The sequence below is a fragment of the Moschus berezovskii genome, chromosome 15 (assembly GCF_049115385.1).
Source record: "Moschus berezovskii isolate FMDL1 chromosome 15, NW_MosBer_1.0, whole genome shotgun sequence".
Lineage (NCBI taxonomy): Eukaryota > Metazoa > Chordata > Mammalia > Artiodactyla > Moschidae > Moschus > Moschus berezovskii.
The window spans coordinates 67,786,205-67,811,943 of NC_142474.1; the positions used below are offsets into that span (position 1 = coordinate 67,786,205).

At 42.9% G+C, this 25,739-nt stretch overlaps 1 protein-coding gene across 1 annotated transcript in view; it reads left to right on the top strand.

Annotated features, from left to right (window-relative positions):
• The first annotated feature begins 1,231 nt into the window (after window positions 1-1,231).
• CCDC3 (coiled-coil domain containing 3) overlaps window positions 1,232-25,739 on the top strand; it is a 101,797-nt gene continuing 77,289 nt past the window's right edge. The window contains exons 1-2 of the mRNA XM_055427680.2: window positions 1,232-1,884; window positions 5,764-5,938. Of these exons, the coding sequence (XP_055283655.1) occupies window positions 1,511-1,884; window positions 5,764-5,938 (549 nt within the window). The 5' untranslated portion in view covers window positions 1,232-1,510. The remainder of the gene's footprint in view (window positions 1,885-5,763; window positions 5,939-25,739) is intronic.

Genomic DNA, 25,739 nt, shown 5'->3' on the forward strand with positions numbered 1-25,739 from the left:
GGAGGAGAAGGGGACGACAGAGAATGAGATGGCTGGATGGCATCAACGACTCGATGGACATGTGTTTGAGTGAACTCTGGGAGTTGGTGATGGACAGGGAGGCCTGGCGTGCTGTGATTCATGGGATCGCAAAGAATCGGTCATGACTGAGCGACTGAACTGAACTGAAGACTTGGGGATCACAGGAAGATTTGGTTGTCACGGGATGTGAAGCCTTGGAATTTTCTCTCTTCCCCGTTCCCCACTTTTCTCCTTACATTTCCTTTCCGAATTTCCTAAAAACTCTTCCTTTCAGTCAGAGAAGACTTTGGCTGAGTTCTAAGACTTAAACTTGCAGAAAACCTGGTTAATAAGATGCTTGCAGAACAAAGAGCTTTCCATTTTACGGCAGTTTTGCTTATCAACATATTGTAAATATAATATGTATGATGATATGTATATTATCTCCATGCTATTTCATATATATGATGTTTTGACTATATAAAATATTTATACTTATAAATAATCTTTTTTTTTTCCTTACTACATGAAGAATAATTAAGGCAATTGGGAGATAAAAGGAACTGCCTAGTTTAGAAATAAAGATTTAATTGTGGAGTTTAGGTCTCTTCAGAGTCACTCATTGACTCGTGAAAAGCTCTTTGAAACTTCTGAATCTATTTCTCAGGAGTAGGTTGTTCAGAATCTGAAAGTAGAAATCAAGTCAATCATGAGACCATGTAGCTGTAGGAAAATCCAAGCAATGTGGCTTTGGCTTTTCAGATGTTGAAGGCTTTCCTAAGAGCATCGTTAAAACATAAGAGATGGAAAGGGAGAGAGAGATTCAGAAAAGTTTATTAGATCACACAGAATTTCCAAGGTAAACTCTGCGACGGTAAAGTTAGATTTCTGTGCCATTTGAGTGTAAATGAACTACTCAGAAAATGCAAAAACGTACGCTGAGTACTCATGGCAATTGACGGCAATCATTCTAAGAAGGCCATGTCTGGAGCGCGCATTGTGCCTGCAAAGCTTCCACCTGGTCGGTGCGCAGGGCGCTGGAAGAGGGCTGGGCCGCCGCTCCCCACGCTGACTTTTCGGCCGCGGACCTCCGCGCTGGCGCAAACACTGAGCTCGCCCCGAGGGCTCCTGGTCCAGCGCCAACTGCGCTGTCTCCCCAGCACCGCGCGCCCCTGGAAGGCTTCCCGCCTCCGCCCCTCCCGCTGCCGCCCACGCCCCAGCCACGGGGGGCAGGAGGAGGCGGCGGCCGGCCCTCCCCGTGCCCTTTTAAAAGCCTCCCAAGCGAGGCCGGGCAGGGGGATCCCGGCGGAGGAGGGAGCAGCACGCTGAGCTTCCGCAGCGGTGCGCGGAGCCGAGCGCCCAGGGCTGCGCCTCCCTTTGCTGGGGCCCGGCATTCGGGCTCCCCGACGCTCTCGCTGCCGCGGGCCTCCCCCCGGCCATGCGCCCGGGGTAGCGCGCCTGGGGCGCGGCGCCCACCCGGCGGCTCCCGCCGCCCGCCCCCGCCGCCGGCATGCTGCGCCCGCTGCTGCTCGCCGCGCTCTGCCTGGCCGGCCGGCTGGGGGCCGCCCGCGGCTGCCAGCTGCCCTCCGAGTGGAGACCGCTGAGCGAGGGCTGCCGAGCCGAGCTGGCCGAGATCATCGTGTACGCCAAGGTGCTGGCACTGCACGAGGAGGTGCACGGCCTGTACAACTACCTGCCCTGGCAGTATGAGGCCAGCGACGCGGGGCTCTTCTACTCCGCTGAGATCGAGATGCTGTGCGACCAGGCGTGGGGCAGCATGCTCGAGGTGCCCGCGGGCTCCAGGCTCAACCTCACCGGCCTGGGCTACTTCTCCTGTCACTCCCACACCGTGGTCCAGGATTACTCCTATTTCTTCTTCCTCAGGTGAGCCTGCCACATCCCGCTCATACCATCTCTTCGGCTACTTGGCATGGCCAGCAGAAATACCTTTATCTCCAGCAGGCTCAGGAACTCCTCTAGAATCCTGTCCAGGCGATGTTAAGTGATGCCCTGGTCTCCCCTGGTCTCCTTCCCGTTTTCTGCTCTTTGGTGCTCCCCGTGTTGAGTCTACAGAGATCCTGGGTGCCTCTGGCTAAGACTGTTGGAAGAACAGGGATGGCTCCCGTGCTTGACCAGGAAGGAGTGTTTCAGGCCAAAGCTCAAGGTGGTTTCCAGTAACAAAGAGCCTATTCCCAGTAGCAGAGGTTTATGCGGGGGGTGATGGGGAAAGAAGGCCCAGGTTACAGCGCTGTGAGGGGTATGAAGGACAATCGGACAGGAGCCCTCTCTGGTTGAGTTCCCTGTAAGTTGGTCTGCGGCGCAGATGAGATGCCTGTGGGTAAGAGTTCAGGGGACGGTGTCTCCTGGAGTTTGAAATAAGAAAGTGGAACCCTAATTGAGGTGGAATCCTTATAGGGGAGGAAAGCTATATTTTAAAGTGGATGCCATGGGAGTTGTTTGGGATGGACAGTGGTCAAAACCAATCCAAACACCTTTGGAATCAGACGGTTGTTGGAATTCTGGCTCCGTTCTTCCTGTCATTTTGAGCAAGTTACTGACCTTGTCAAGATCCCCAAGAGCCTCACCTTCATAATGTGCGCAACAAGGTTGGTTGAGATTAAAGCCTAGTAGCTGATGCAGAACACCTGGTGCAGGTTAGATGAGGAACGTGTAGTTACTCAGTTCTGCACACCTGCTTAAATGCCAAGATGGGACTGGTGTGGAATGCAGCCCAGCTGTCCTCTTGTTTCACTCGGATTAGCTCATATCAGCTGCCAGCAGACCTCAATGCCAGGCTCTTCGAAATAGCCAAAGTTTGTAGAGGAAGGGCCTGGGGGCGGGGGCATTAAGGGATTGGGAAGGTGCTCACAGGGCTTTGAAGAACAGAGGTGAATTAGACCAGGTCCTGTCCGTTGGGAGACTCGTGGAATCTTGTGAAGGTCCATGAAAGTTTGTCGTGTGGTCACAACGAAATGCGTGTAGATAAGGGTTCAGGGTATGGGTTCAACTGAAGTTTGCAATACAAAACAGCAGGTGGAACCCTAATGCATTGGCTCTCCCCAGTTGGAGGAGGAGGCTGATACAGAGGAACTGGGAGGAACCTCAAAATGGAATCTCACGGATAGTGATTTTTGGACAGTAAGTCCCATCTTCCCAGTATGTGGCATAGCATTAAGGATATTTGGAATGGCCATGACCTTGGTCTGGAGACTAACTTTTAGCTCTTGAGATTTCACATCTGAGAAAGAAGACAGAAGGTTCCACAGAGGGGCGTCCGTAAGCTCGCGGTAACACATGTTTTCCATATTAAAGCCAGAATATCTAAGTTTAGAATACATGGCGTGCTTTGTGTTGGCTTGGGTGGTTTAGCTAGATTAAGTTGAATTAAAAAAAAAATACTGGAGAAGTACAGTTTCTAAATCTGGCAAGGAGTGAGATAGTATCTTCTTGATATGGAGAAACTTAGATTTTTTTACATGTCTTTATTTAGGGAACTCAGCTCTAAACTATTCAACAATAAAACTTTATTTTCCAAAGTAAAAAGAGCCAGAGTACTTAAGAAGACATTGTTTTCTTTTCCGATTTTATAATGAAATACAGTTTTGTCCATTGGCTCTCTGGTGGTCATCCAGTTCTTTCCTCTTTTTCTCTGACATATTTATAAAACGTTAGGGCAGAGATACAGAGTCAAATGGTAGTCTGACAAGATTTCTATTTCACAGGGCTGTGTTGCCCTGACGTGTGTTAACAACCACATACAAATCATTCCTCTGTTATTCTGGGCCCCTCGGAGAGGAGAACAGATTCTGGTCAGTGTCACAGGAGAAAGTGGCAGTGGAGACTCCCTGGTGAGCCCCCACATGCCTACTTTGGCTTGGAGTGCAGCTTCCATCTCTCCTTTTCCTTCTCTTGACTTCTCTGTCTTGCCAACGGGTACTTTATGCAGGGTTCTGTAAAAATGTTAAGTTTTATACTGTGCTTACTCTGTGCCAAATACTTTACTTACTTTTAAAAAAACGCATTCCTTACACCACCATTAAAAAAATAAGGATGCTGTTGTCATCCTCGTTTTGTAGATTGTACATTTAAGCTTAGAGAATTTAAGAAATTCGTGGTGTGTCAAACAGGAGATAAGTAGCAGTGGCAGGACTTGAATCTTGGGTCATTGCAACTGGCTTTCCTTTGCCCAGGAAACAAGGAGCACTCCACTAGGAGAAGGAAGGTGGCTTGGGAGACACACAAATATTCAGATTCACACTCACCCATCCCCCAACTCATGTGTTTTGAAAAACTCAAGGATAGACCCATGCAGTGTGAGGTAGAGAAACAATTAGAGATAGTGACTCCTCTGATGCGAGCCATGTGGATGTGTAATTGGAAACTGCATGTAAATCAGTGAAGTTAGAACACACGTCACACTGTGCACAAAAATATCACACAGTGGTGTAAAGACTTCAACATGAGACATGACGCCATAAGACTCCTAGAAGAGCGCATGGGCAAAATGTTCTCTGACATAAATTGGACCTATATTTTATTAGGTCAGTCTCCCAAGGTAATAGAAATAAAACCAAATATGAACAAAGGGGACCTGCTCAGACTTAGAAGCTTCTGCACAGCAAAGAAAACCATAAGAAAGACAACCTAAAGAATGGGAGAAAATATTTGCAAATGATGCAATAGACCAGGGCTTAATTTCAAATATACAGACCATACAACTCAACAAAAAAAAACCCAGTCAAAAAATGGGCAGAAAACCTTAGTACACATTTCTCCAAAGAAGACATGCAGATGGCCAGTAGACACATGAAAATATACTCAATGTCACTAATTATTAGCGAGATGCAAATCAAAGCTACAGCCAGGTACCATCTCCTATCAGGCAGAATGGCTATCATCAAAAACAGAACAAATAGCAAATGTTGGAGAGACTGTGGAGAAAAGGGAACCCTCCTGCACTGTTGGTGGGAATGTAAGTTGGTGTAGCCACTATGGAAAACAGTACGGGGGATCCTCAGAAAACTAATGGGACCACCATATGATCCAGCAGTCCCCCTCCTGGGCATATCCCCAGACAAAACTGTAATTCAGGAATATACATGCACCCCCATGTTCATAGCAGCACTATGCACAACAGCCAAGATATGGAAACAACCTAAACGTCCACTGACAGTTGAATGATTAAAGAAAATGTGGTACATATATATGAATATTACTCAGCCATAACAAGAAAGAAATAATGCCATTTGCAGCAACATGGATGGAGCTAGAGATAATTATACTAAGCGGAGTAAGTCACAAAGAGAAGAATAAATACCATGTTATATCACTTATATGTGGAATCTAAAATATGGCACAAGTGAGCCTATTTACAAAACAGAAACAGACTCATGGATACAGAGAACAAACTTGTGGTTGCCAAGGGGAATGGAGGGAGGGAGAGGGATGGACTGGGTGTTTGGGGTTAGTGGATGCAAACTATTACATTTGGAATAAACAAAAAGGTCGTACCTTAGCGCAGGGAACCATATCCAATCTTCTGGGATAAACCATAATGGAAAAGATATAAAAAAATGTATGTATATGTATAACTGAGTCACTTTACAGCAGAAATTAGCACAACATTGTAATTCAACTCTACTTAAAAAAAAAGACGCTGTCTAACTGGCAACGCTGTCACAGTCTTCTGTTGACTCTCGATTCAAGATGGCACACCCCATGGGTATCCAGTCTACAGCTCTTGCCTCCTTTTTTTTCCATTAGGATGGATGAGAACTATAACCTCTTGCCTCATGGAGTCAATTTCCAAGATGCCATCTTTCCAGACACTCAAGAGAACAGAAGGATGTTTTCTAGCCTTTTCCAGTTTTCAAACTGTTCACAAGGGCAGCAGCTGGTGACTTTCTCCAGTGACTGGGAGCTCCAAGAAGACACTCGGGTAAGAATTGGCTATACCCTGTGCTGCAGCAAAATAATAAGATAGCTATGACTCATGAATGTTGTGAGCAAGGGAGTCAAGAGTCCTCTTCCGAAGCCCAGATCAAGAAGTATATTTCACCCTCTCCACAGCCCTCCCAGAAGTAAACAAGCACTGCTCATAAACTCTGGAGTCCTCAGGCTGTACCGTGTGGCATGAGGTTCCTCACCAAGTGAGGGGACAAGATGGGCTGAAGGTTGGCACGCTGTGCATCAGTTTCCTCTTCTGTAAATTGGAAACAGTAGTAACATCTGTGTCTTAGGGCGGATGCGACATGATTTAACTGTGTAGGGAAAGTCAATAGGTAAAGCCTTTAGTGTAGTGTTTGAGTCAGCACTCACTACACTGAGCTGTTGTGACTACTTCTGCTGTTGATTTTAAATACTTACATCTGTTTCTACTTGACCCTGCTGGGTCTTAGTCGTGGCACGTGGGATCTTCAGTCTTCCTTGCAGCATGCAAACCCTTAGTGACAGGATCTAGTTCCCCTGGAACAGAAGGATCCGGATCACTCTGGGCATAAGATAGAAAAGGCATCTTTCAGTCTGAGGCAGATGCCTGAGTTGTGGGGATATTTCGAGGACTGTCGCTTTCTCCAAGCAGTGACATGGTCACAACTGAGCCAGGGGAGCACGGAGGCCGTGGCCCATCGCTCCCAGTCTCCCACCAAGATGTTTATAGGACCGTGACAGACCGCTGGAGACCGTTCTGATGTGGGTTAATGAACCAATGTGCGTGTATTAGGTGGTTTCCTTCTTTCCCCCGTCTGTGGGGCCCTTGGTGGGGGCGGTGTCTTTCTCTTGTCTGGTGGGTTGGCCTAGCGCAGTGGCCTTGTTCTTCCAAACCTCCTGCCCAGGGCTCCATGGCACCTGGAGGCTTTCTTCATGTTCTTTGCACAGAAACTGTTCTCATTGTGGGCAAGTGCATCCAACTACGGAAAAGTGCTGATTCTTCCTTTCCATGCGTTATCCAGGGTTCCTTCTTTAGGCCTGCCCTACTGACAGTTCTTGACTCCCCAACCCCTCCTCAAGATTTGCCAAAATCTTCTGAGTGCTTGTCATATATTTCACTCCCAACATGGATCTAAGCGCCTTTCTTTGCCCTGCCCCACTCTTTTTTTGTTTTCCTACCCGACTCTGTGCCAGCGCCTACTCCACATTGAACTGGACCCACCGAGAATAAGCCCGAGTATCCCCAGCCTGGGTCAGACCGTAGCATGTTCAAATTAAATCTTTTTAGTCTTGGTCCTGTGGTTCTCCATTTTGTGCGATTTTTGCTTCATGTACTAAATCCTTGGTAACAGTACATTGATGTCAAGTGATCAGATGTTGATCCAAAAATACCTCACAGCTGAGCCCCAAACTCTTTAGATATATAACTGATTAGCCCTGTGGTCACACAATGAAGCTATTAACATTTTCCTGCAATTAGATTTTCCATCATTCGAAAAAAATAGAACAATGGGACTGTGGAGAATTGTTTTAATGTGAAGGCAGTCCTATTTTGGGTGGTCAGATGTTGATCTTGGGGAGAATTCCTTTTCCCTTTCATCATCCTGGTCTCTTAGATAACAGAGGGTGTGTATGTGTGTTTGCGCTGAGTCAGAAGCTTTTGGGGAAAGAGAATTAATTGTTCCAGGTTGCTGAGCTGCTGCGGAGCCGAACTGAGGTGCTGATGGATGGATTTTGTATGTATCACATCTTGGCTCCTTCCTCTGCCCACTTTGAAAGGTACCACATCAGAGCTGAGTTAAATTAGCTAGTTCATTTGAGAATTTAGGTTTAAAATAAAACTAAGGTGTTAGCATTTATATTTTATGATATTCCTTGAGAAATTTTTACTTTCTCTGCAGTGATTAAAATAGTTGTGAATTGAAGGTGTCAGAATTAGATGAAGAGTTATTGACAGTTACTTGCTCCTTTCTTGAAAATAAAAAAAAAACTAAACTAAAACTAAAAATTATCTGTCTTAGAAAAACCCAAAAACTCATGTTCAGTTGCGCTGGATCTTTGTTGCCGTGAGGGCTTTTCTCTGGTTCTGGCAAGCAAGGGCTACTCTTTGTTGCAGTACACAGGCTTCTTATTGCTGTAGCTTCCCTCATTGCAGCACACAGGCTCTGAGCTCATGGGCTTCAGTAGCTGTGGGTTGTGGGTTCACTAGTTTTGGCACACGGGCCTAGTTGATGTGCAGCTTGTGGAATCTTCCTGGACCAGGGATTGAACCAGTGTCCCTGCATTGGCAGATGGATTCCTATCCACTGTGCCACCAGGGAAGTCCTCTCTGCCTTTTCTGTGTGAAGGTGAGTATCCTGCTTTCTCGCCTGTGCAGGGTAAATAAATCATGTTATGACACAGTCTGTTTTTCCTAAGGTGATGGGTCTTCCACCTTAGACAGGATCAGAGGAGCTTGTTTGGGTCACCTTTTTATTCCAGTTAGACTCTTGCTAATGGAACATGTGAATCCTTCATTTGTTCTGAGACCATTATGAATGACCCTGGACAGTGCACATTACACAGTTTCCCTATATCACATGCTGTGTCTTAGATGATGATAAATTCCAGGGGAACACTGATGAATTCTCCTCATTTCCACTGTTGCTGCTGCTCTTCTCTAAGTCCCCAGTCAGCTCGAAGGGTGCATCTTTTCCTTTTCATGGATAATTCTCATTCTCTTGCAGAGAATGTGAATCTGGGACTCTAGGGTCAGTCCGGACGTTAAGAAATGGAACTAGAGGAAAATTTGATGTAGGGAAACTTTTTGTGATACATACAAAGGACAACCTGCAACTCTGTTCTCAGCAGTCAAATCCTCCCATTCTCTAGTTCCATCCTTAGACATCCCACCCCCTCCCCACTTCCACCACCCCCCGCCCCTAGCTTCAGTCCCTGGAAACATAAGCTTGCTTTCAAAAGTTGCCAGGGAATCAGCAGCACTCCTAAGTGTTCAGCATCTCTCTGGTTCAGTATCATGGTGTTAATGGGGCCTCCGGGGATGTCTTTGGCAAGTTAGAGCATCCATCCCATTTTCTGGCAGGGTTCTCTCCACGCCAGCCAAGAACATTTTCCTTTCCTTTTTTCTTCCCTGCTGGGTGAGTGTAACAATCAAAACAAAAGTTGGCTGTTTTCCTCTCTCAGCAAGTCCTGTCCCCCGGGACTGCGACCCAGACTGACCCACACATACATCAGTCTGACCTTGAGTGTCATGGGACTGACATAAAATCTGTAGAAGACCTCCTCTCATCTTTCTTTGTTCCCTTTTTAGAGTTGGAAAGGATGGTGAGGGAGGTGCCATCCTCATCAGGCAATCAGGATTGGCTGTGCCATTTTCAGAGGCGTGACCTCAGTCAGAACCCTTAATTTCCCACAACTTCAGTTTTCTCCTTCCCTGATAGCTCAGTTGGTAAAAAAAAAAATCTGCCTGCAATGCAGGAGACCCCAGTTTGATTCCTGGGTCAGGAAGATCTGCTGGAGAAGGGATAGGCTACCCACTCCAGTATTCTTGGGCTTCCCTCGTGGCTCAACTAGTAAAGAATCCCCCTGCAGTGCAGGAGACCTGGGTTCGATCCTTGGGTTGGCAGATCCCCTGGAGAAGGGAAAGGCTATCCTCTCCAGTATTCTGGCCTGGAGAATTCCATGAACTGTATAGTCCATGAGGTCGCAAAGAGTCGGACATGTCTGAGCGACTTTCACTTTCAAAACATATAAACTGTCTCAGGTTGTCTTAAGGACCCAATTAGATCATAGGTTTGAAAGCACTTTGTCAGTTGTAAAGAGTGATGGAGGGGTTTATGACTATAAATGGATAGTTAGAAAGTATGGCATTAAAACTTAAAGATTATGCAACTTTTAAAAAGCTTCCTGTGTCTTCCTAGGGCAGTGGCAGTGGGAGCAGTGGTGACAGGGGAGGTGCTGGAGAGGGGAACAGATGATGGGGAAGCTCTCATGTGTGTTGTAATTCAACAGATTTTACTGGGTTCTGGTCACAAAGCACTTAAAAACTCATGTACTGAATTATAAACCATGTTCATCTGGATTCCCAAATCTGAAAGTATAAAATGGTAGTCAATAGATTTTTTTTTCTCCCACCTCTGACACCCATCCACCCAGTTCCCACCTACCCTCCAAACAAATAACCACTGTTAATAGTTTCTTGTAAGCTTCCAATGAGTATTCTCCTCCAACAAATGATTCAGTCAAGATTTACTGTCTTCTTTGAGGGAATGGCAGCCCACTCCTATATTCTTGCCTGGAGAATACCATGGACAGAGGAGCCTGGTGGGCTTCAGTCCGTGGGGTCACAAGGAGTCAGACACGACTGTGTGACTAACACACACTTTTGATACCAGTGGCACTGCACTGTGCACATATGGTTGTGCCCAGCTTTGTTCACAAGTGGGTACATGTAAGTAGACCTGTAAGTTGCTATATCTCGACATGTGAGTTGGTTTAAACAGCTGCATCGTATTCCATTGTATTAATGCCTTCAGTTCAGTTCAGTCACTCAGTCGTGTCCGACTCTCTGCGACCCCATGAATCACAGCATGCCAGGCCTCCCTGTCCATCACCAACTCCCAGAGTGCACTCAAACTCATGTCCATAGAGTCGGTGATGCCATCCAGCCATCTCATTCTCTGTTGTCCCCTTCTCCTCCCGCCCCCAATCCTTCCTATTATCAGAGTCTTTTCCAGTGAGTCAACTCGTCACATGAGGTGGCCAAAGTATTGCAGTTTCAGCTTTAGCATCAGTCCTTCCAGTGAACACCCAAGATTGGTCTCCTTCAGAATGGACTGGTTGGATCTCCTTGCAGTCCAAGGGACTCTCAAAAGTCTTCTCCGGCACCACAGTTCAAAAGCATCAATTCTTAGTATGTATTTAATCGAGTCTCCTGTTGATAGGTAGTTACACTGTTTCCAATCCATGGATATTACATGGACTGTGTACATGTATGACATTATATCAGTACACACCTCATTTTGTGGAATTGTTAAGTGCAATCTTTAGCAAGTGATTGTTGAGTGACTGCCATGAGGCAGCTGCTGTGTTAAAAACCAGAGTTTCAATGGTGAGAAAAAGACAAAGTCCCTGATCTCATGAAGTTTATAGTCCTAGTGCTGGTGCTGAATACAATCAAAAGACCACATTAATGACTTTAGAATTTAAAATGGAAATAAATGCTTCAAGGGAAAGAAAGGAAATAATCAGGAAGTCTGACCTAGACTTAGGGATAAAGAAAGCTTTTTCTGCTGAATTATACTGGAGCTAAAATCTGAGGGAGGAGGAGACACCCTAGTTAATGTTGGAGTATTGGGATATTGAGAGCAATTCAGAGAGGCGAAGAAGCTGTGCAAAGGCCATGTGGTAGCAGGATCCCTGGTGCCTTTGAGAAAATCAAAGAAATCCGCAGTAACTGGAGGAAAGGGAGTGAGTGAGAAGGACGTGGCAAGAGCACTAAGTGGGGCCAGACCATGTGGGGACTGAGAGTTTCTGGTGAGGATTGGGCTTTGTTCTAACAGTAAATGGGACGCCTCTGATGTTTTGAAAGCAATGGGTGATGGGAGCAAATGCATACTTAAAAAAAACCCAAAGTGGCAGAAGTGTGAAATATATTGGAGGGGATCCAGATGATATGGTAAGAAGAGGCAGTGGTTGTTTGAAAGCAGCCAGATAGATGTTGGGCTCGGGTGAAGGTAGAGGGGATAGAGTGATGTAGGCAAACTTGAGAGATATTTAGGATATAAAATCAGTAGATGTCATGGCGGTTTGGGTTTGACTGGTAAACTGTGTGGCTGACTGCATCCCAGGACTCACATGCCAGGATGAATGGAATAGGACAGGTTTGGAGGGGAATTCCCGAGTCCAGTGTTGGCCATGTTGAGTTGAGGTGCTCTTGAGCTGTCCACATGAGAGCTTGAGTAGGTGCTTGGATCTATGTTTGGAGGTTTGAGAAGAGCTCTGAGTGGAGGATATGCCTTTGGGACTAAGTGATAACCAAGTGTCAGCTGAACCTGGATATGGATGAGATTCCCAAGGGAGAGGACTTAGAGAGTCGAAGTCCGCAGTTAGGCGGGCTAACACTGGTGAAAGGGCACAGACACCTGAGGAAGAACCAGGAGAGTGAACAGCACAGAATGTCTGCAGAGGGTGAGTGATTGACAGCCGAGAGCTCTTGAGAAGTCAGTAACAGGAGGACTAACAGTGAGCGCCTTACTCTGCTGGCCGAGAGGACAGTTCAGTACAGGGAGAGAGCAGAATCTAGGTTGTGGCATGGAGAAGAGAGGGCTGCTCCTTCAGGGTCTTCAGCTGTGGGTTGATCACCACCGAGGCTGCAGGCGAAGGGGGCAAGATAGTTGAGGGAGGGTTTTTGTGTTGTTGTTTTTTTTAATGGCAGTCAGCCTGGTCAAAACCTCTTGGTCCCTGTTTTCCTACTCATCAGATGCTGTCTTCTCAAATAGACTAGACTACTTGAGGGAGGGAATATCTATTCTAGTCCTTGTATATGTCGTGCATTTTTGTGGTGTCGCGTACATTTGTAGAGTGAATTCTGTCTCATTCAGAGAGCTCTGAGGCCTTAGTAAGCAGGGGCCTCTCTTTCTTCCCCTATTTCTGTTCTCTAAATTAATATTTAATTCCACACAGTAAAATTCACTTTTTCATGTACAGTGATGTTTTGACAGATACACATGGCTGAACAATCGCAGCTACAACCACAATATGGAAAAGGTCCATCACTGCTAAAACCCCGCCCTGTGCTGCCACTGTGTGGTCAGACCCTTCCCCAACCTCAAATCCTTGGGACTTCTAAAGGGTTCTCCAACTAGTTTTGCATTTTCCAGAATGTCATGTGAATAGAATTATTAAGTTGCTTTTCTTTTTAAAATTTGTCTTCTTTTATATAGCAGAATGCACTTGAGATTTGTCTGTGGTATGTGTCTATAGTTCACTTTTAATGGCTAAAGCATTTTCTAAAATTCGAGATGATATTTTAATCTTTGTATAGTTGGCGCAATTTTCAGAAGTATTTACGTTTCAGTTAGACTTCTCAGAAACACTGTGAGGCACGTTAACATTGGAAGTGTCAGTATGTCTGTTTTACAGATGAGGAAATGGGAGATTTAGGGCAATTAAATAGGTTGCACAAGATCATCCAGCTAGTAAGTGGTGAAGAGACTGAAATGCAGGCTTTCTCATTTTGTCTTTGCATCAGCGTTGTATGAGATTTTCAGTTGTTGTTCTTTCTCTGATGAGTACTCGGTATTGTCAATAAAAAAAAAAGGATATTCTAATAAGTGTGTGGTGCTGTATCTGTGGGTTTTAAGAAAAAGTCTACATATACGTGCGACCAAATAGTATTTGTCTTTTCCTGACTTGTGTCACTGATCGTGATGTTCTCAAGATTCATCTGTGTTATCACAAATGGCAGAATTTCCTTCTTTCCTGTGGCTGCATAATATTCCTTTGTATGTATTACTATATATGCCACATTTTTCTTCATTTGTTGATGGATATAGGTTGTTTCCATGTCTTGGCTATTGTGATTAATGATTTAGTGAACATGGTACTGATTTCTTAGACGTACTGATGTCATTTGCTTATATACTCAGAAGAGGGTTTTCTGGATGGTAGTTCTATTTTTAATATTTTGAGGACCCTGCATTTGGACCATTGCCCATAATGACTATACCAGTTGCCATTCCCATCAATGATGTGCAAGTGTTCTCTTTTCTCCATATCCTTGCTAACACGTTATCTTTCATTTTTTGGATTGTAGCCATAGTAACAGGCTTCCCTGGTGGCTCAGACAGTAAAGAATCTGCCTGTAATGTAGGATACCCAGGTTCAATCCCTGAGTCAGGAAGACCCCCTGGAGCAGGAAACGGCTACCCACTCCATTATTCTTGCCTGGAGAATTCCATGGAGAGAGAGGAGCCTAGTGGGCTACAGTTCATGGGATCACAAGAGTCAGACATGACTGAGTGACTAACACACTTGCACAGCCAGAGTAACAGGCATGAGATGATACCCCATTATGGCTTTGGTTTGCATTTCCTTGGTGATTAGCTAGTCATTTGTATGTCTGTTGAGAACCTTCACCTATTTTTAAACAATCAGATGATTTCACTATTTATTTGTAAGACTTCCCTGTATATTTTGGACCAGATAGATGGTTTTCAAATTATTTTCTCCCAGGCAATAGGTGGCCCTTTTATTTTATTGTTTCCTTTGCTGCACAGGAGCTTTTTATTTTGGGTGTAATCCAATTTATCAATTTTTGCTTCTGTTGCTTGTGCTTTTGGGGTCCTATCTAGAAAATAATTGCTCAAACTCTAGCGTCAAGAAGCAATTATTTTTTTCTGTTTTCTAGTTTCAGGTCTTACCTGTAAGTCTTTACGTTGAGTTAGTTTGTGTATATAGTGTGAAAGTGAAAGTGTTAGTCACTTAGTCGTGTCCCACTCTTTGTAACCCCATGGACTGTAGCCCACCAGGATTCTCTGTCCATAGGCTTTCCCCAGGCAGGAATAATGAAATGGCTAGCCATTCCTTTCTCCAGGAGATCTTCCCAACCCAGGGATCAAACCTGGGTCCCCTGCATTTTTGCAGATTCTTTACCATCTGAGCCAACAGGGAAGCCCCATATAGAGTGAAATAAGGGTCAAATTTCATTTATCTGCATGTGAATCCAGTTTTACCAGCATAATTTGTTGAAGAAATGAATCTTCCCCATTTTGTGTTCTTGGCATTTTACTGTAGATTATTTGACTGTAACTGCGTGGATTTATTTCTGGGCTCTCGATTCTGTTCCCCTGGTCTTTGTTTTTAGGTCTGTACCATACTGTTTTAATTACTATGCCTTTTAAAATAACTTGAAATCAGGAACAGTGATGCCTCCAGCTTTGTTCTTTTTTCAAGATTGTTTTGGCTAATATGACCCAGCAATCCCACTGCTGGGCATACACACCGAGGAAACCAGAATTAAGAGACACATGTACCCCAGTGTTCATCGCAGCACTGTTTGCAATAGCTAGGACACAGAAGCAACCTAGATGTCCATCGGCAGACGAAGGGATAAGAAAGCTGTGGTACATATACACAATGGAATATTACTCAGCTATTAAGAAGAACACACTTGAATCAGTTCTAATGAGGTGGATGAAACTGCAGCCTATTATACAGAGTGAAGTAAGTCAGAAAAAAAAACACCAATACAGTATATTAACACATATGTATGGAATTTAGAAAGATGGTAACAATGACCTTATATGTGAGATAGCAAAAGAGACACAGATATAAAGAACAGACTTTTGGACTCTGGGAGAAGGCGAGGGTGGGATGTTTTGAGAGAATAGCACTGAAACACGTATATTACCATATGTGAAATAGATCACCAGTCCAAGTTTGATGCATCAAACAGGGCACTCAAAGCTGGTGCACTGGGACAACCCAGAGGGATGGGATGGGAGGGAGGTAGGAGGGGGACACATGTACACCTGTGGCCAATTCACGTCAATGTGTGGCAAAATCCACTACAATATTGTAAAGTAATTAGCCTCAAATTAAAATAAATAAATTTTTTAAAAAGAGAAAGAGGGGAAAAAAAAAGGACAACCTAGTTAAGCACCTAACACTTTTGCATCTTGGTTCCATGACCTACTAGTGCTGTTTCTTTGTGTAAGTCACTGAACTCTCTGGGCCTCTTTATCACTAAATAAAGTTAATACACATGGGTGGTTTAAAAAGAAAGATTGCTTTGGCTATTCAGAATCTTTTGCAGTTCCACACAAATTTTTGAATTGTTTTTTCCATTTCTGTGAAAAATGCCACTGAAATTTTAATAGCCATTGTTTTGAATCTCTAGATCACTGTGGGTAATATGGACATTTTAAGCAATATATTAGTTCTTCCAGTCCATAATTATGGGGCCTCTCCCCATTGGTTTCTGTCTTTCTTATCAATCTTATAAAGTTTTCAGTGCATAGATCGTTTACTTCCTTGGTTAAATTTGTTCCTAGGTGTTTTGTTCTCTTAGGTGCTATCATAGATAGGATTGTTTACTCATTTCCTTTTCAGATAGATTGTTGTAAGTGTAAACAAATACAACTGCTTTTTGGGTTTTTTGTTTTGTCACGTTGATTTGTATCCTGAAGCTTTATTGGATTCATGTATTCTAAATTTGTGGTGTGTGTGTATAGTCTTCAGGGTTTTCTACATATAGAATCATGACATCTGCAAACAGAGATAGTTTTCCTTCCTTTGTTCCAATTTAAATGCCTTTTATGTCTTTTTTTTTTGCCAGTACTACCAGTATTATATTTAGTAGAATTGCTGAGTAGGAAAGCTTTCAGTTTTCCCCATTGATTATGATGTTAGCCATGGGCTTTTCATAAATGGCCTTTATTGTGTTGAGGAAATTTCTTTTATATTTATTTTATTCCGTTTTTATCATGAATGGGTGTTGAATTTTGTCAAGTGTTTTTTCTGCATATTGGGATGATCATATGGTTCAAATATTTCATTTTGTGAATGTGCTATATATTACATTGATTTGTGTAGTTAAACCAACTTTCCTTCCCAAGGATAAATACCACTGGTCATGGTGTTTAACCTTTTTGATACATTTTTGAATCCAGTGTGCTAGTGTTATTGAGGAGTTCTACAAAAGAGGGGTCGCAAAGAGTCGGACACAACTGAGCAACTGAACTGAACTGAACACCTATGTTTATCAGAGGTATTGGTCTGTAGTTTTCTATTCTTGCAGTGTCTCTGTCTAGCTATGATATCTGGTGAGGCTGCTGTCATTAAATGAATCTGGATGTATTCTTTTTGGAAGAGTTTAAGAAGCACTGGTGTTAATTCTTATTTGAATATTGGTAGAATTCAACTTTGAATCCATTTGGTCCTAGGCTTTTCGCTTTTGGGAGTTTTTTAAATTACTATTTGAATCTCTTTATTTGTTACTGGTGTGTTGAGTTTTTCTGTTTTTTCTTGTTTTAGTCTTAACATGTTGTATCTTTCTCAAAATTTTATTTCTTCTAAGTTTTCCAATTTGTAATTGTTCATCAATAGTCCCTTATGATTATGCTTCTTTACTTTTGAGGTATCTGTTATAATGTCACTGTCATTTCTGTTTTTATTTCAGTTGTCTCTCTTTCCATCTTAGTTTAGGTAAGGCTTTTTAAAAAATTATTTATTTAAATTGAAGGCTAATTACTTTACAATATTGTAGTGGTTTTTGCAGTACATTGACATGAATCAGCCATGGATGTAAATGTGAGGCTTTATTGATTTTGTTTATTTCTTTCAAAAAATCAACTTACAATTCTTTTCTGTTATTTTCTAGTCTCTATTTATTTCTTCTCTGATCTTTATTATTTCCTTCCTTCTGCTAATTTTGGCTTTAGTTCTTTTGTAGTTCCTTGAGGTATAAAGTTAGGTTGTTTATTAGAGATCTCTTATAGGCATTTATCACTATAAACTTTTCTCTTAGTACTGCTTTTACTGTATCCCTTAAGTTTTGGTGTGTTGTGTTTTCATTTTCATTTGTTTCAAGATTTTAAAAATTCTGTTTTGATATCCTCTTTTATCCAAATGATGTACCCTCAAGAAGAGAAGGAGTTTCATTTCTCCGTTTCAGGTCTGTATGAATTTTTTGCTTTATTGCTCTGGCTAGGACTTCCTGTATGAGGTTTCATGGACTGATGAGCCTGGACGACTTGTCTTAAGTATGATATCAGTAGTTTTTGTGTCAGCGGCTTTTAGCAAGTTAAGGAAATTTCCTTCTGTTTCTGATTTGGTGAGAATTTTAATCATAAATGGAAGTTAAATTTTGTGAGAAACTCAGCCTCTGAGATCATCATGACATCTTTCTTCTACAGTTGGTAATTAAGTGCATGACACTGAATGTCAAGTGCTGAATCACTCTTACATTCTCAAGATAAATCCCATTTTCATGTATTGATGGACTTTATTTGCTAATATTTTGTTGAGAATTTTTTTACACTTATGTTCATAAGAGATATTTGTTTGTAATTTTCTTTTAATAATAATAAAAAGGGTATGAGGATAATATTAGCCTTCCAAAATGGGTTGGAAAGTGTTCTTTCCTGTTTTATGGATGAGATTGTGTGGAATTGATGGTGTTTGTTTCCCATTAAATGTTGGTGGATTAGTCTTCTGTGGACAAAAAAAATATCACGTCGTGGGTGGCTTCAACAAGAGACATTTGTTCTCTCACAGTCCTGGAGGCCAGGAGTCCACGATCAGCGTGCTGGCAGAATTGAGCTCCTCTGGGGTGTCTGTGGCTTGGAGGTGGCTCCCCTCTTTCTGTCTCCTTACCTGGTCATCTCTCTGCGTATGAATGTCCTTAGTGTCTATTTGTTCTAACTTCCCCTTCTCATAAGGACACCAGTCAGCTTGGATGGGGCTCACCCTAACAGGCTCATTTTAACTTGATGGCTACTTTAAAGGCCCTATCTCCAGATACAGCCATGTTCTGAGGTGCTGGGGGTTAGGGCTCCAACAAATGAATTTTGGAAAGACACAATTCCGTCCATAATAGTTTGGTAAGATTTTATCAGTGGATAATCTGTACCTGGAGTCTTCTTTTGTTGGAAGGTTCTCTACTCATTCAGTTTCTTTAATAAAAGAGACCATTTAGGGTGTCTGTTCTGGCTGTGCTACTGTGGCAGTGCAGATCCGAGGCTAGAGTTGGCAGTGGTACAAAGCTGGGTGAGGAAAAAAGAAAAAGAAAGCCAGGGACTTCCTCCATACTGTAGCACACTGGGGCTCCTTTTCTTGATCTAGATAGAACTGGATTTCTTGTAGAGTTCCTGCTGCATAGTGATTCAGCCCGCTTTGATCAGGTCCCATTGCCTCTAGCTGTTTAGTGTTCAGAGTCTTCAGGTAGTTGCTTTGTGCATTATGTGCACAGATTTTAACATAATCAATAGGAGTCATGGGCTGCATTCAGTTTCCTTCATCTTGACTTTCTGGAAGTTGATGTTTCTATTTGACTGGGCCCATTGAGAACATCTGGTCAATCTTGCATGGAATGTATTATGGGGAGACGAGGAGTGGTATTTATTTTCTGATGATCAAAAGCAAATAGGAATGAGGGGAGGATAGCACTGAAACGTGTATATTATCACATGTGAAATAGATCGCCAGTCCAGGTTTGATGCATGAGACAGGGTGCTCAAGGCTGGTGCACTGGGATGACCCTGAGGGATGCAATGGGGAGGGAGGTGGGAGGGGGATTCAGGATGGGGAGCACATGTACACCCATGCTGATTCATGTCAATGTATGGCAAAAACCATACAATACTGTAATTAGCCTCCAGTTAAATAAATTAATTAAAAAAAAGAATGGAGGGAGGAAGCAAATAGGAATGGGAAAGAGGATCTGTCATTTTTAAAGTGAAATTTGAGCCCAGATGGGTCAAGAAAATCATAATTCAGTTCATCCATATCTTCCATAAAGTGCAAAAGTAGTTGGTTTAAAATGTCCCTGGAACTTTGCCTAGACAGTCTAGTTTACACGTTATTTGTTCAAGTTTAATGAGTATTTGTGCACTTGTTAAGTGTAAGTTAAGGACTTTTTCTGTATTTATTCTTTGATACATCAAAACTCGAAAAGTGATAGTTTCTTAATAGTTATGGTACAGAATCTGAAACCTATCAATGAGTTTTGTTGTATTCCTACATGAAAGTCCAGTAGTCTTTCTTGCCCTTTGAATGGGTTTTTTTAAATCCATGCATGATTTTGTAACATGATGAATTAACCATTTGAGAAATACTGGTTCAGAGTTTTACAGATGTTGAAAATGTTGAGACTTTTAATTATACAGTATTAAAAAATCCATTTCATCAATATCACATTGATCTCATCAGGAAAGTCTTGAAGCAGTGGAAAAATGTCAAGCATGCAGTGGCAAGTTTTCTAAAATTCTACTTTTTGCTTGAAAGCTCAAGTTTTATCAGTGGCAAAAAATGTGCTATTTTTCCTTAACATGGCAGGCCTACTTTATTCATTTTCAAGAAAATTTCTATCAAATACTCAAATTGAGAGTTTATCTGTCATTTATCCTTTCAAGTAAAAATACTCTTTCCCAACGAAAGCTGCTAGTTCAGCTCAGAACTCAGTCATGGAGGTGCCTTGCCTTGAGACAGCCGTTGTGCTTTGAGCACTCGAAGTGTTTTGTGTGCTTCTGATTTCTTCAGAAGTGGCAAGCGGCGCTACTCTATTGCAGTGTGCGGGCTTCTCATTGTGGTGGCCTCTCTTGTTGTAAAGCACAGGTTCTAGGGCGTGCAGCCTCAGTAGTTGTGGTTCGTGGACTCTCAAGTGCAGCGTCAGTAGTTCAGGCTTTGTTGCCTGTTATGGCATGTGGGATCTTCCCAGACCAAGGATCAAATCTGTGTCCCCCACATTGGCAGATGGACCCTTAACCACGGAACCACCAGGGAAGCTCATCAAGGGCCTTCTGAAACTGCCTTTCTCTTTTCTGCCCACATCAGGCACTAAGCAATGTAATGACTATTAGTGTTATTTGGTAGCTCTGCCTTGATTTGTACTAGGTGCTATTAGTTTTACTCACTTTTGCTTTTGCAACAATAGTGCAAATGTCAGCACAGTGACCGTGACATCTTAGTGTTCTGAAAATAGTTTTGATCTCATGGGCTCCCCTGAGAGGAACTCAGGATCCCCCAAGAATCTGCGGACTTTGAGAATCACTGCTTTTGATGAGCTCAGTGAAGGGAGACTGTGCCCACTAACTCACGTTAATATTGGGCAAATCCATTCACCTCAATGGATCTTTATGCTTAAAATATAATTAATATATGCTCAATAAATATTCTTGTTCTTTGGAATGAAATAATTTCACCTCTGGAAAATGACAGGGTTATATTTTATTTCTCTAAGGGTTCTGACAACACCGAGCTTGATTCTGTTCTAATTATCACAGTTGAGTCAACTTTTCCCCAGACAAGTCAAGGACTGTGGGTGGACGGTGATGGTGGATGTGAGACCCGTGTCTCCCGACTTCAAGTTCACGTTGTTTCTCGTCTCCATCCCGCCGACTCCCTGGTCTCTCTAAGATGAGAGATTTTCTTCTCACGGGCCGTCATTTCCCTGGCCCACTTCCTACCTGCTGTCCTTTTATGCCGCTGGTCTGCTTTTGTTCTTTGATTGTGCTGTTAATGCACACTTGTTTTTATGTGTGTGTGGCACTTGTTACAAATACCATTAAGTAATGATTTAGGAAGAGACTGGTTTACTATCTATATCCCCCACCTGGCAGGGAAACTCCTCCTTATTGGTGGTTGTCTTCCCCAGAACCTCACAATCCCTCTCATGGTAGGCATGGGTACCAATGTACAGAAGGGGGTTGTGAAGTATCACATGAATGGTGCAGGCAGGAAAAGCTTTAGGGAGTTGCAGAAAGGAGGTGGTCAGTGAGGCACTGATTATTCTAGAAAGATTCTAGAGAAGTGAGGAGGTTTGATCTGGACCTTGTTGATGATCTATAATACAGTTGACCCTTGAACAACACAGGTTTGACTGGCACAGGTCCATTTATATGTAGATATTCTTCAGTGGTAAATCGAGTACCACACAATTTGTGGTTGGTTGAGTCCGGGGATACAGGGGAACCATGGATGCGGAGGGCCAACTGCATTACATGTGGATTAACCTCTGTCATTCAATAGTCAGTGGTTTCCTGTTTTCAGAGTCCTTTTGAGGTATCAAGAGTCATGTTACCAACTTATCCTCTAGTTGAATGCTAGTAACTTTTAGATTGCCATTTTTAAAAACCTGACAGGTCTTTTTGTTAATTTTATTTTTTAAAATTTATTTGGCTACTCTGGGCCTAGTTGTGGCAGGTGGACTCTTCCATCTTTGTTGCGGCATGTGGAATGTAAATCCCCAACCAGGGATTGAACCTGGGCCCTCTGCATTGGGAGCACAGAGTCTTAGCCACTGGACCACCAGGGAAGTTCCTGGATTGCCATTAATAGATTCATTTGACCAGAGAGAGCCAGGACTGTGCAGTAGGTAGAGTGGTGGTCTTTTTCATTCATCGTTTATTCAGACCTTCACCATATGCATATTTATTATATACCTGCTATATGTCAGACACTGGGGGTAAAAAAAAGAAAAACAGAGAGAAGAGGTCCCTGCCCTCCTGGAGCTTACACTGTGGTGGGATGAGGAAGAGATAGTCAATACATCAGTCAATGAGAAAAATAGCAGATGATGAGGTGTTTGGCAAAGAATTAAGAGGGGGTGGTAACGGACAAGGAGGAACTAGTAACTAGGCTGAGCAGATAAAGCCTTCACTGAAGTCTGAATGACATAGGGCTGACCATGCAAAGATCAGGTGGCAAAGCATTCCAGGGAGAGCAAGCCAGTGCCATTGTGCAACCTAGACCTTGCTTGACATGCTTGAGGGATGGGAAGGTATGAAGCAAGCATTATTGGTGGGGAAGAATGAGTTGAGATGAGTTTGTAGAGGTGAGCAGGAGTCGGACCATTCAGAGCTTTCTAAGCAAACATAAGAAGTTTAGCGCTTTGTGCTTTGGGGAGCCATGGAGGGGTGGTGTGCTGTGAGTGATGCAGGCTGGGGCTGGGGGCCACAGTGGCGCTGGAGAGGAATGACTGAGCTCCAGATACATTTGGAAGTGGGGCTCTTCCTGTGTTCTCCAGCTATTCCCTGATTGCAGTCTACTTTTCTTTCCCCACTTTATTTTTTAAGATTTTTTTAATGTCCATTTTTAAAGTCTTTATTGAATTTGTTACAAACATTGCTTATGTTGTTTATGCTCTGGCTTTATTGGTCATGAAGCATGTGAGATACTAGTTCCCTGATCAGGGATATAACCTGCACCCCCTATATTGGAAGGGGGAATCTCAACTTCCGGATCACCAGGGAAGTCCTATGCCCAGTTTTAAAAGCTTTTTTTGTCTTTTTCCTCATCTTGTAGGGCCTTGGCTACCCGCAAGGGGTTGGCTAAGTACCACATTTCCCACAAAAGTATTTAAAAATACACAGTAGTTATTACGCGTGAAACATTCTGTCTTGACTTTCATGTGCCTGTGTGTACCCACTCTGCATTATGGAGCTCATAAGAGTGAGAATTAAAGATCTTGAGGCAGGACGCCCTTTACTCCATCTGCAGTGATTTTTGAGTGCTTCCTGCATCCTCAGCGCTGTGTCATGTATTACGGAGAATATAGTAGAGGAAGACAACCTGGGGTCTGGACTGGAGCATCTAGTTAGATACAGTTAACCCACATGGGAGGATGGAGACAGCTGCTGGGGAAGTATTTGGATACCTGGAGAGGGATGAGTTTAGACAGGGAAGAGCATGAAGGGAAGCCCAGAGATGAGGGTGAGGGTGTGTGAGGACAGCAAGAGCTGCGTGCAAGGTGCTGGAGGGTGAGTGTGAGGCCGTGTGAGTTAGCGGGTCCATGCCAGAAGCTCTTGATTTGTTATCAAGAATGTGCAGTTCACTCCAGAAGGAGAAGTTCTCTGACATGTTGGAGAGGTGATGGTTTGTAGCTGGCAGGGTTAGGGTTATCGTTTCTTCTTTACTTCTGCCTTGAACTATAAGCTTTATTGAAACACAGCTGTTGCCTTTCTGGTCGTGGAGAGTCGGACACGACTGAGCGACTGAACTGAACTGAACAGTTGCTTTACCATATTGGGTTAGTTTCTACTGTACAGCAAAATGAGTCAGCTATGCGTATACATATATCCCTTCTTTTTTGGATTTCCTTCCTATTTCGGTCATCACAGAGCATTGCGCAGTGTTTCCTTAGTTATACAGTACATTGTCATTAGTTATCTGTTTTATGCATAGTATCAATAGTGTATATGTGTCAATTCCAGTCTCCCAGTTTATCCCCACCCCCCATTCTCCTCTTGGTATCCATCCAGTTGTTCTCGTGTCTGTCTCTTTTTGTGGTTTGCAAATAAGCCGTTACTTTTAAACATTGACTAATACCCATGTAGTTATTTAAAGAACACCCACAAACTTGTTATTTTGGAATAAATATAGATTCACTGGCAGTTGCAAAGAAATAGAAGTCTTTGGCACCCCTTTGCCCCTTCTTCCCCACTGAGCATCTTGGGTAATTAGGGCAATAGCAAACCTGGGTGATGACATGGGTAACATGCACAAGAGCTGGTTCAAATGCTGCCACTTACGCATGCACTTGTGTGTTTGCAGCTTCCTATCACCACCAACAGTCATGACACAGAACCATCCCGTTACCCCAGGCTTCCTAGTGCTACTCCTTACAGCACCACCTTCTCTCTTGCCCATTCCCAAACTTTGACAGCCGCTCACCTGTTCTCTATCTCCAGAGTTTTGTTATTTCAGTCGTTTCACAAGTAGAGTTATACTGGTTGTGGAACCTTTTGAGATTATCTTCCTTCACTCAGAATAATCTCCCTGAGGTTAATCTAAGTTGTTGTATTTCTTTTTATTGCTGAGTAACGTTCTGTGTGATGGATGGACCATCATTTGATTAATCTTTCACCACTGAAGGACATTGGGTAGTTTTCAATTATGAGCTGTAATGGAAAAGCTACTCTGAACACTGGTGTGTAGAATTTTATGTGGACAGAAGTTTTCATTTCTCTACAGTAGATGCCCAGGAGTGTCATAGGCTGGGTCATTTGTCACTTTAGAAGAAACACTTGTCATTTTAAAAGAAGCTTGCAAACTGTTTTCCAAAGTGGCAGAATCATTTACATTCCAACCAACAGTGTATGAGTGATCAAATTTTTTGCCTAGTTGCCAACATTTGCTATTATCACAACTTTTTGTTTGAGCCATTCTGATGGATGTGCTCTCACTGTTTAATTTTTTTGAGATATAATTCACATTCTATTAAACTCTCCCTTTTAAGGTATATAGTTCAGTGATTTTTAGTATATTCTCATATAGCATCAACCATCGTCATTATCTGTATTTCCAAAGCATTTCATCCCTGGTAACGCAGGGCCCATTACCAGTCACTCCCAATTCAGCTGTCTTCCCAGTCCCTGGCAACCACTGATCTCCTGTCTCTATGGATTTTCCCATTCTAGACCCATCATATAAATGAAATATGATAATATATGGCCCTCTGTGACTGGCTTCTTTCACTTAGCATAGTATTTCCAGGGTTGATGCATGTTGTAATATGAATCGGTACTTCTTTCCTTTGTATGGCTAAATAACATTCTGTCGTATGAATACACCACCTTTTGTTTATCCGTTGGTTAATGGATATTTGGGTTGTTTCCACTTTTGCCTGTTGTAAACAATGTTTCTCACAACATTTATGTACAAGTATTTCTGCCGATGCATGTTTTCTTTGGGGTATTTTCCTACGAGTTGAATCGCTAGGTCACATGGTAATTCTTCATTTAGGCTTTTGAGGAACTGCCAAACTGCTTTTCAAAGCAGTTGCATCATTTTACCTTCCCACTGGCAGCGTATGAGGGTTCTGGTTTCTCTACATCTTTGCCGACACTTGTATTTGTTTATTGATTCTCTCCATCCTACTGGAAGTGAAGTGGTCTTTACATTGCAGTTTTGATTTTTCATTTCCCTGAGGACTGATGATTTTTGCATCTTCTTATGTGCTTATTGGCCATTTGCGTAGCTTCTTTGGAGAAGTGTCCATTCAAGTCTTTTGCTCCCCGCCTTTAACTTTCATTTTTTTAAATTAAACTTTTAATTTTGTATTGGAGTATAGCTGATAAACAGTGTTGTGA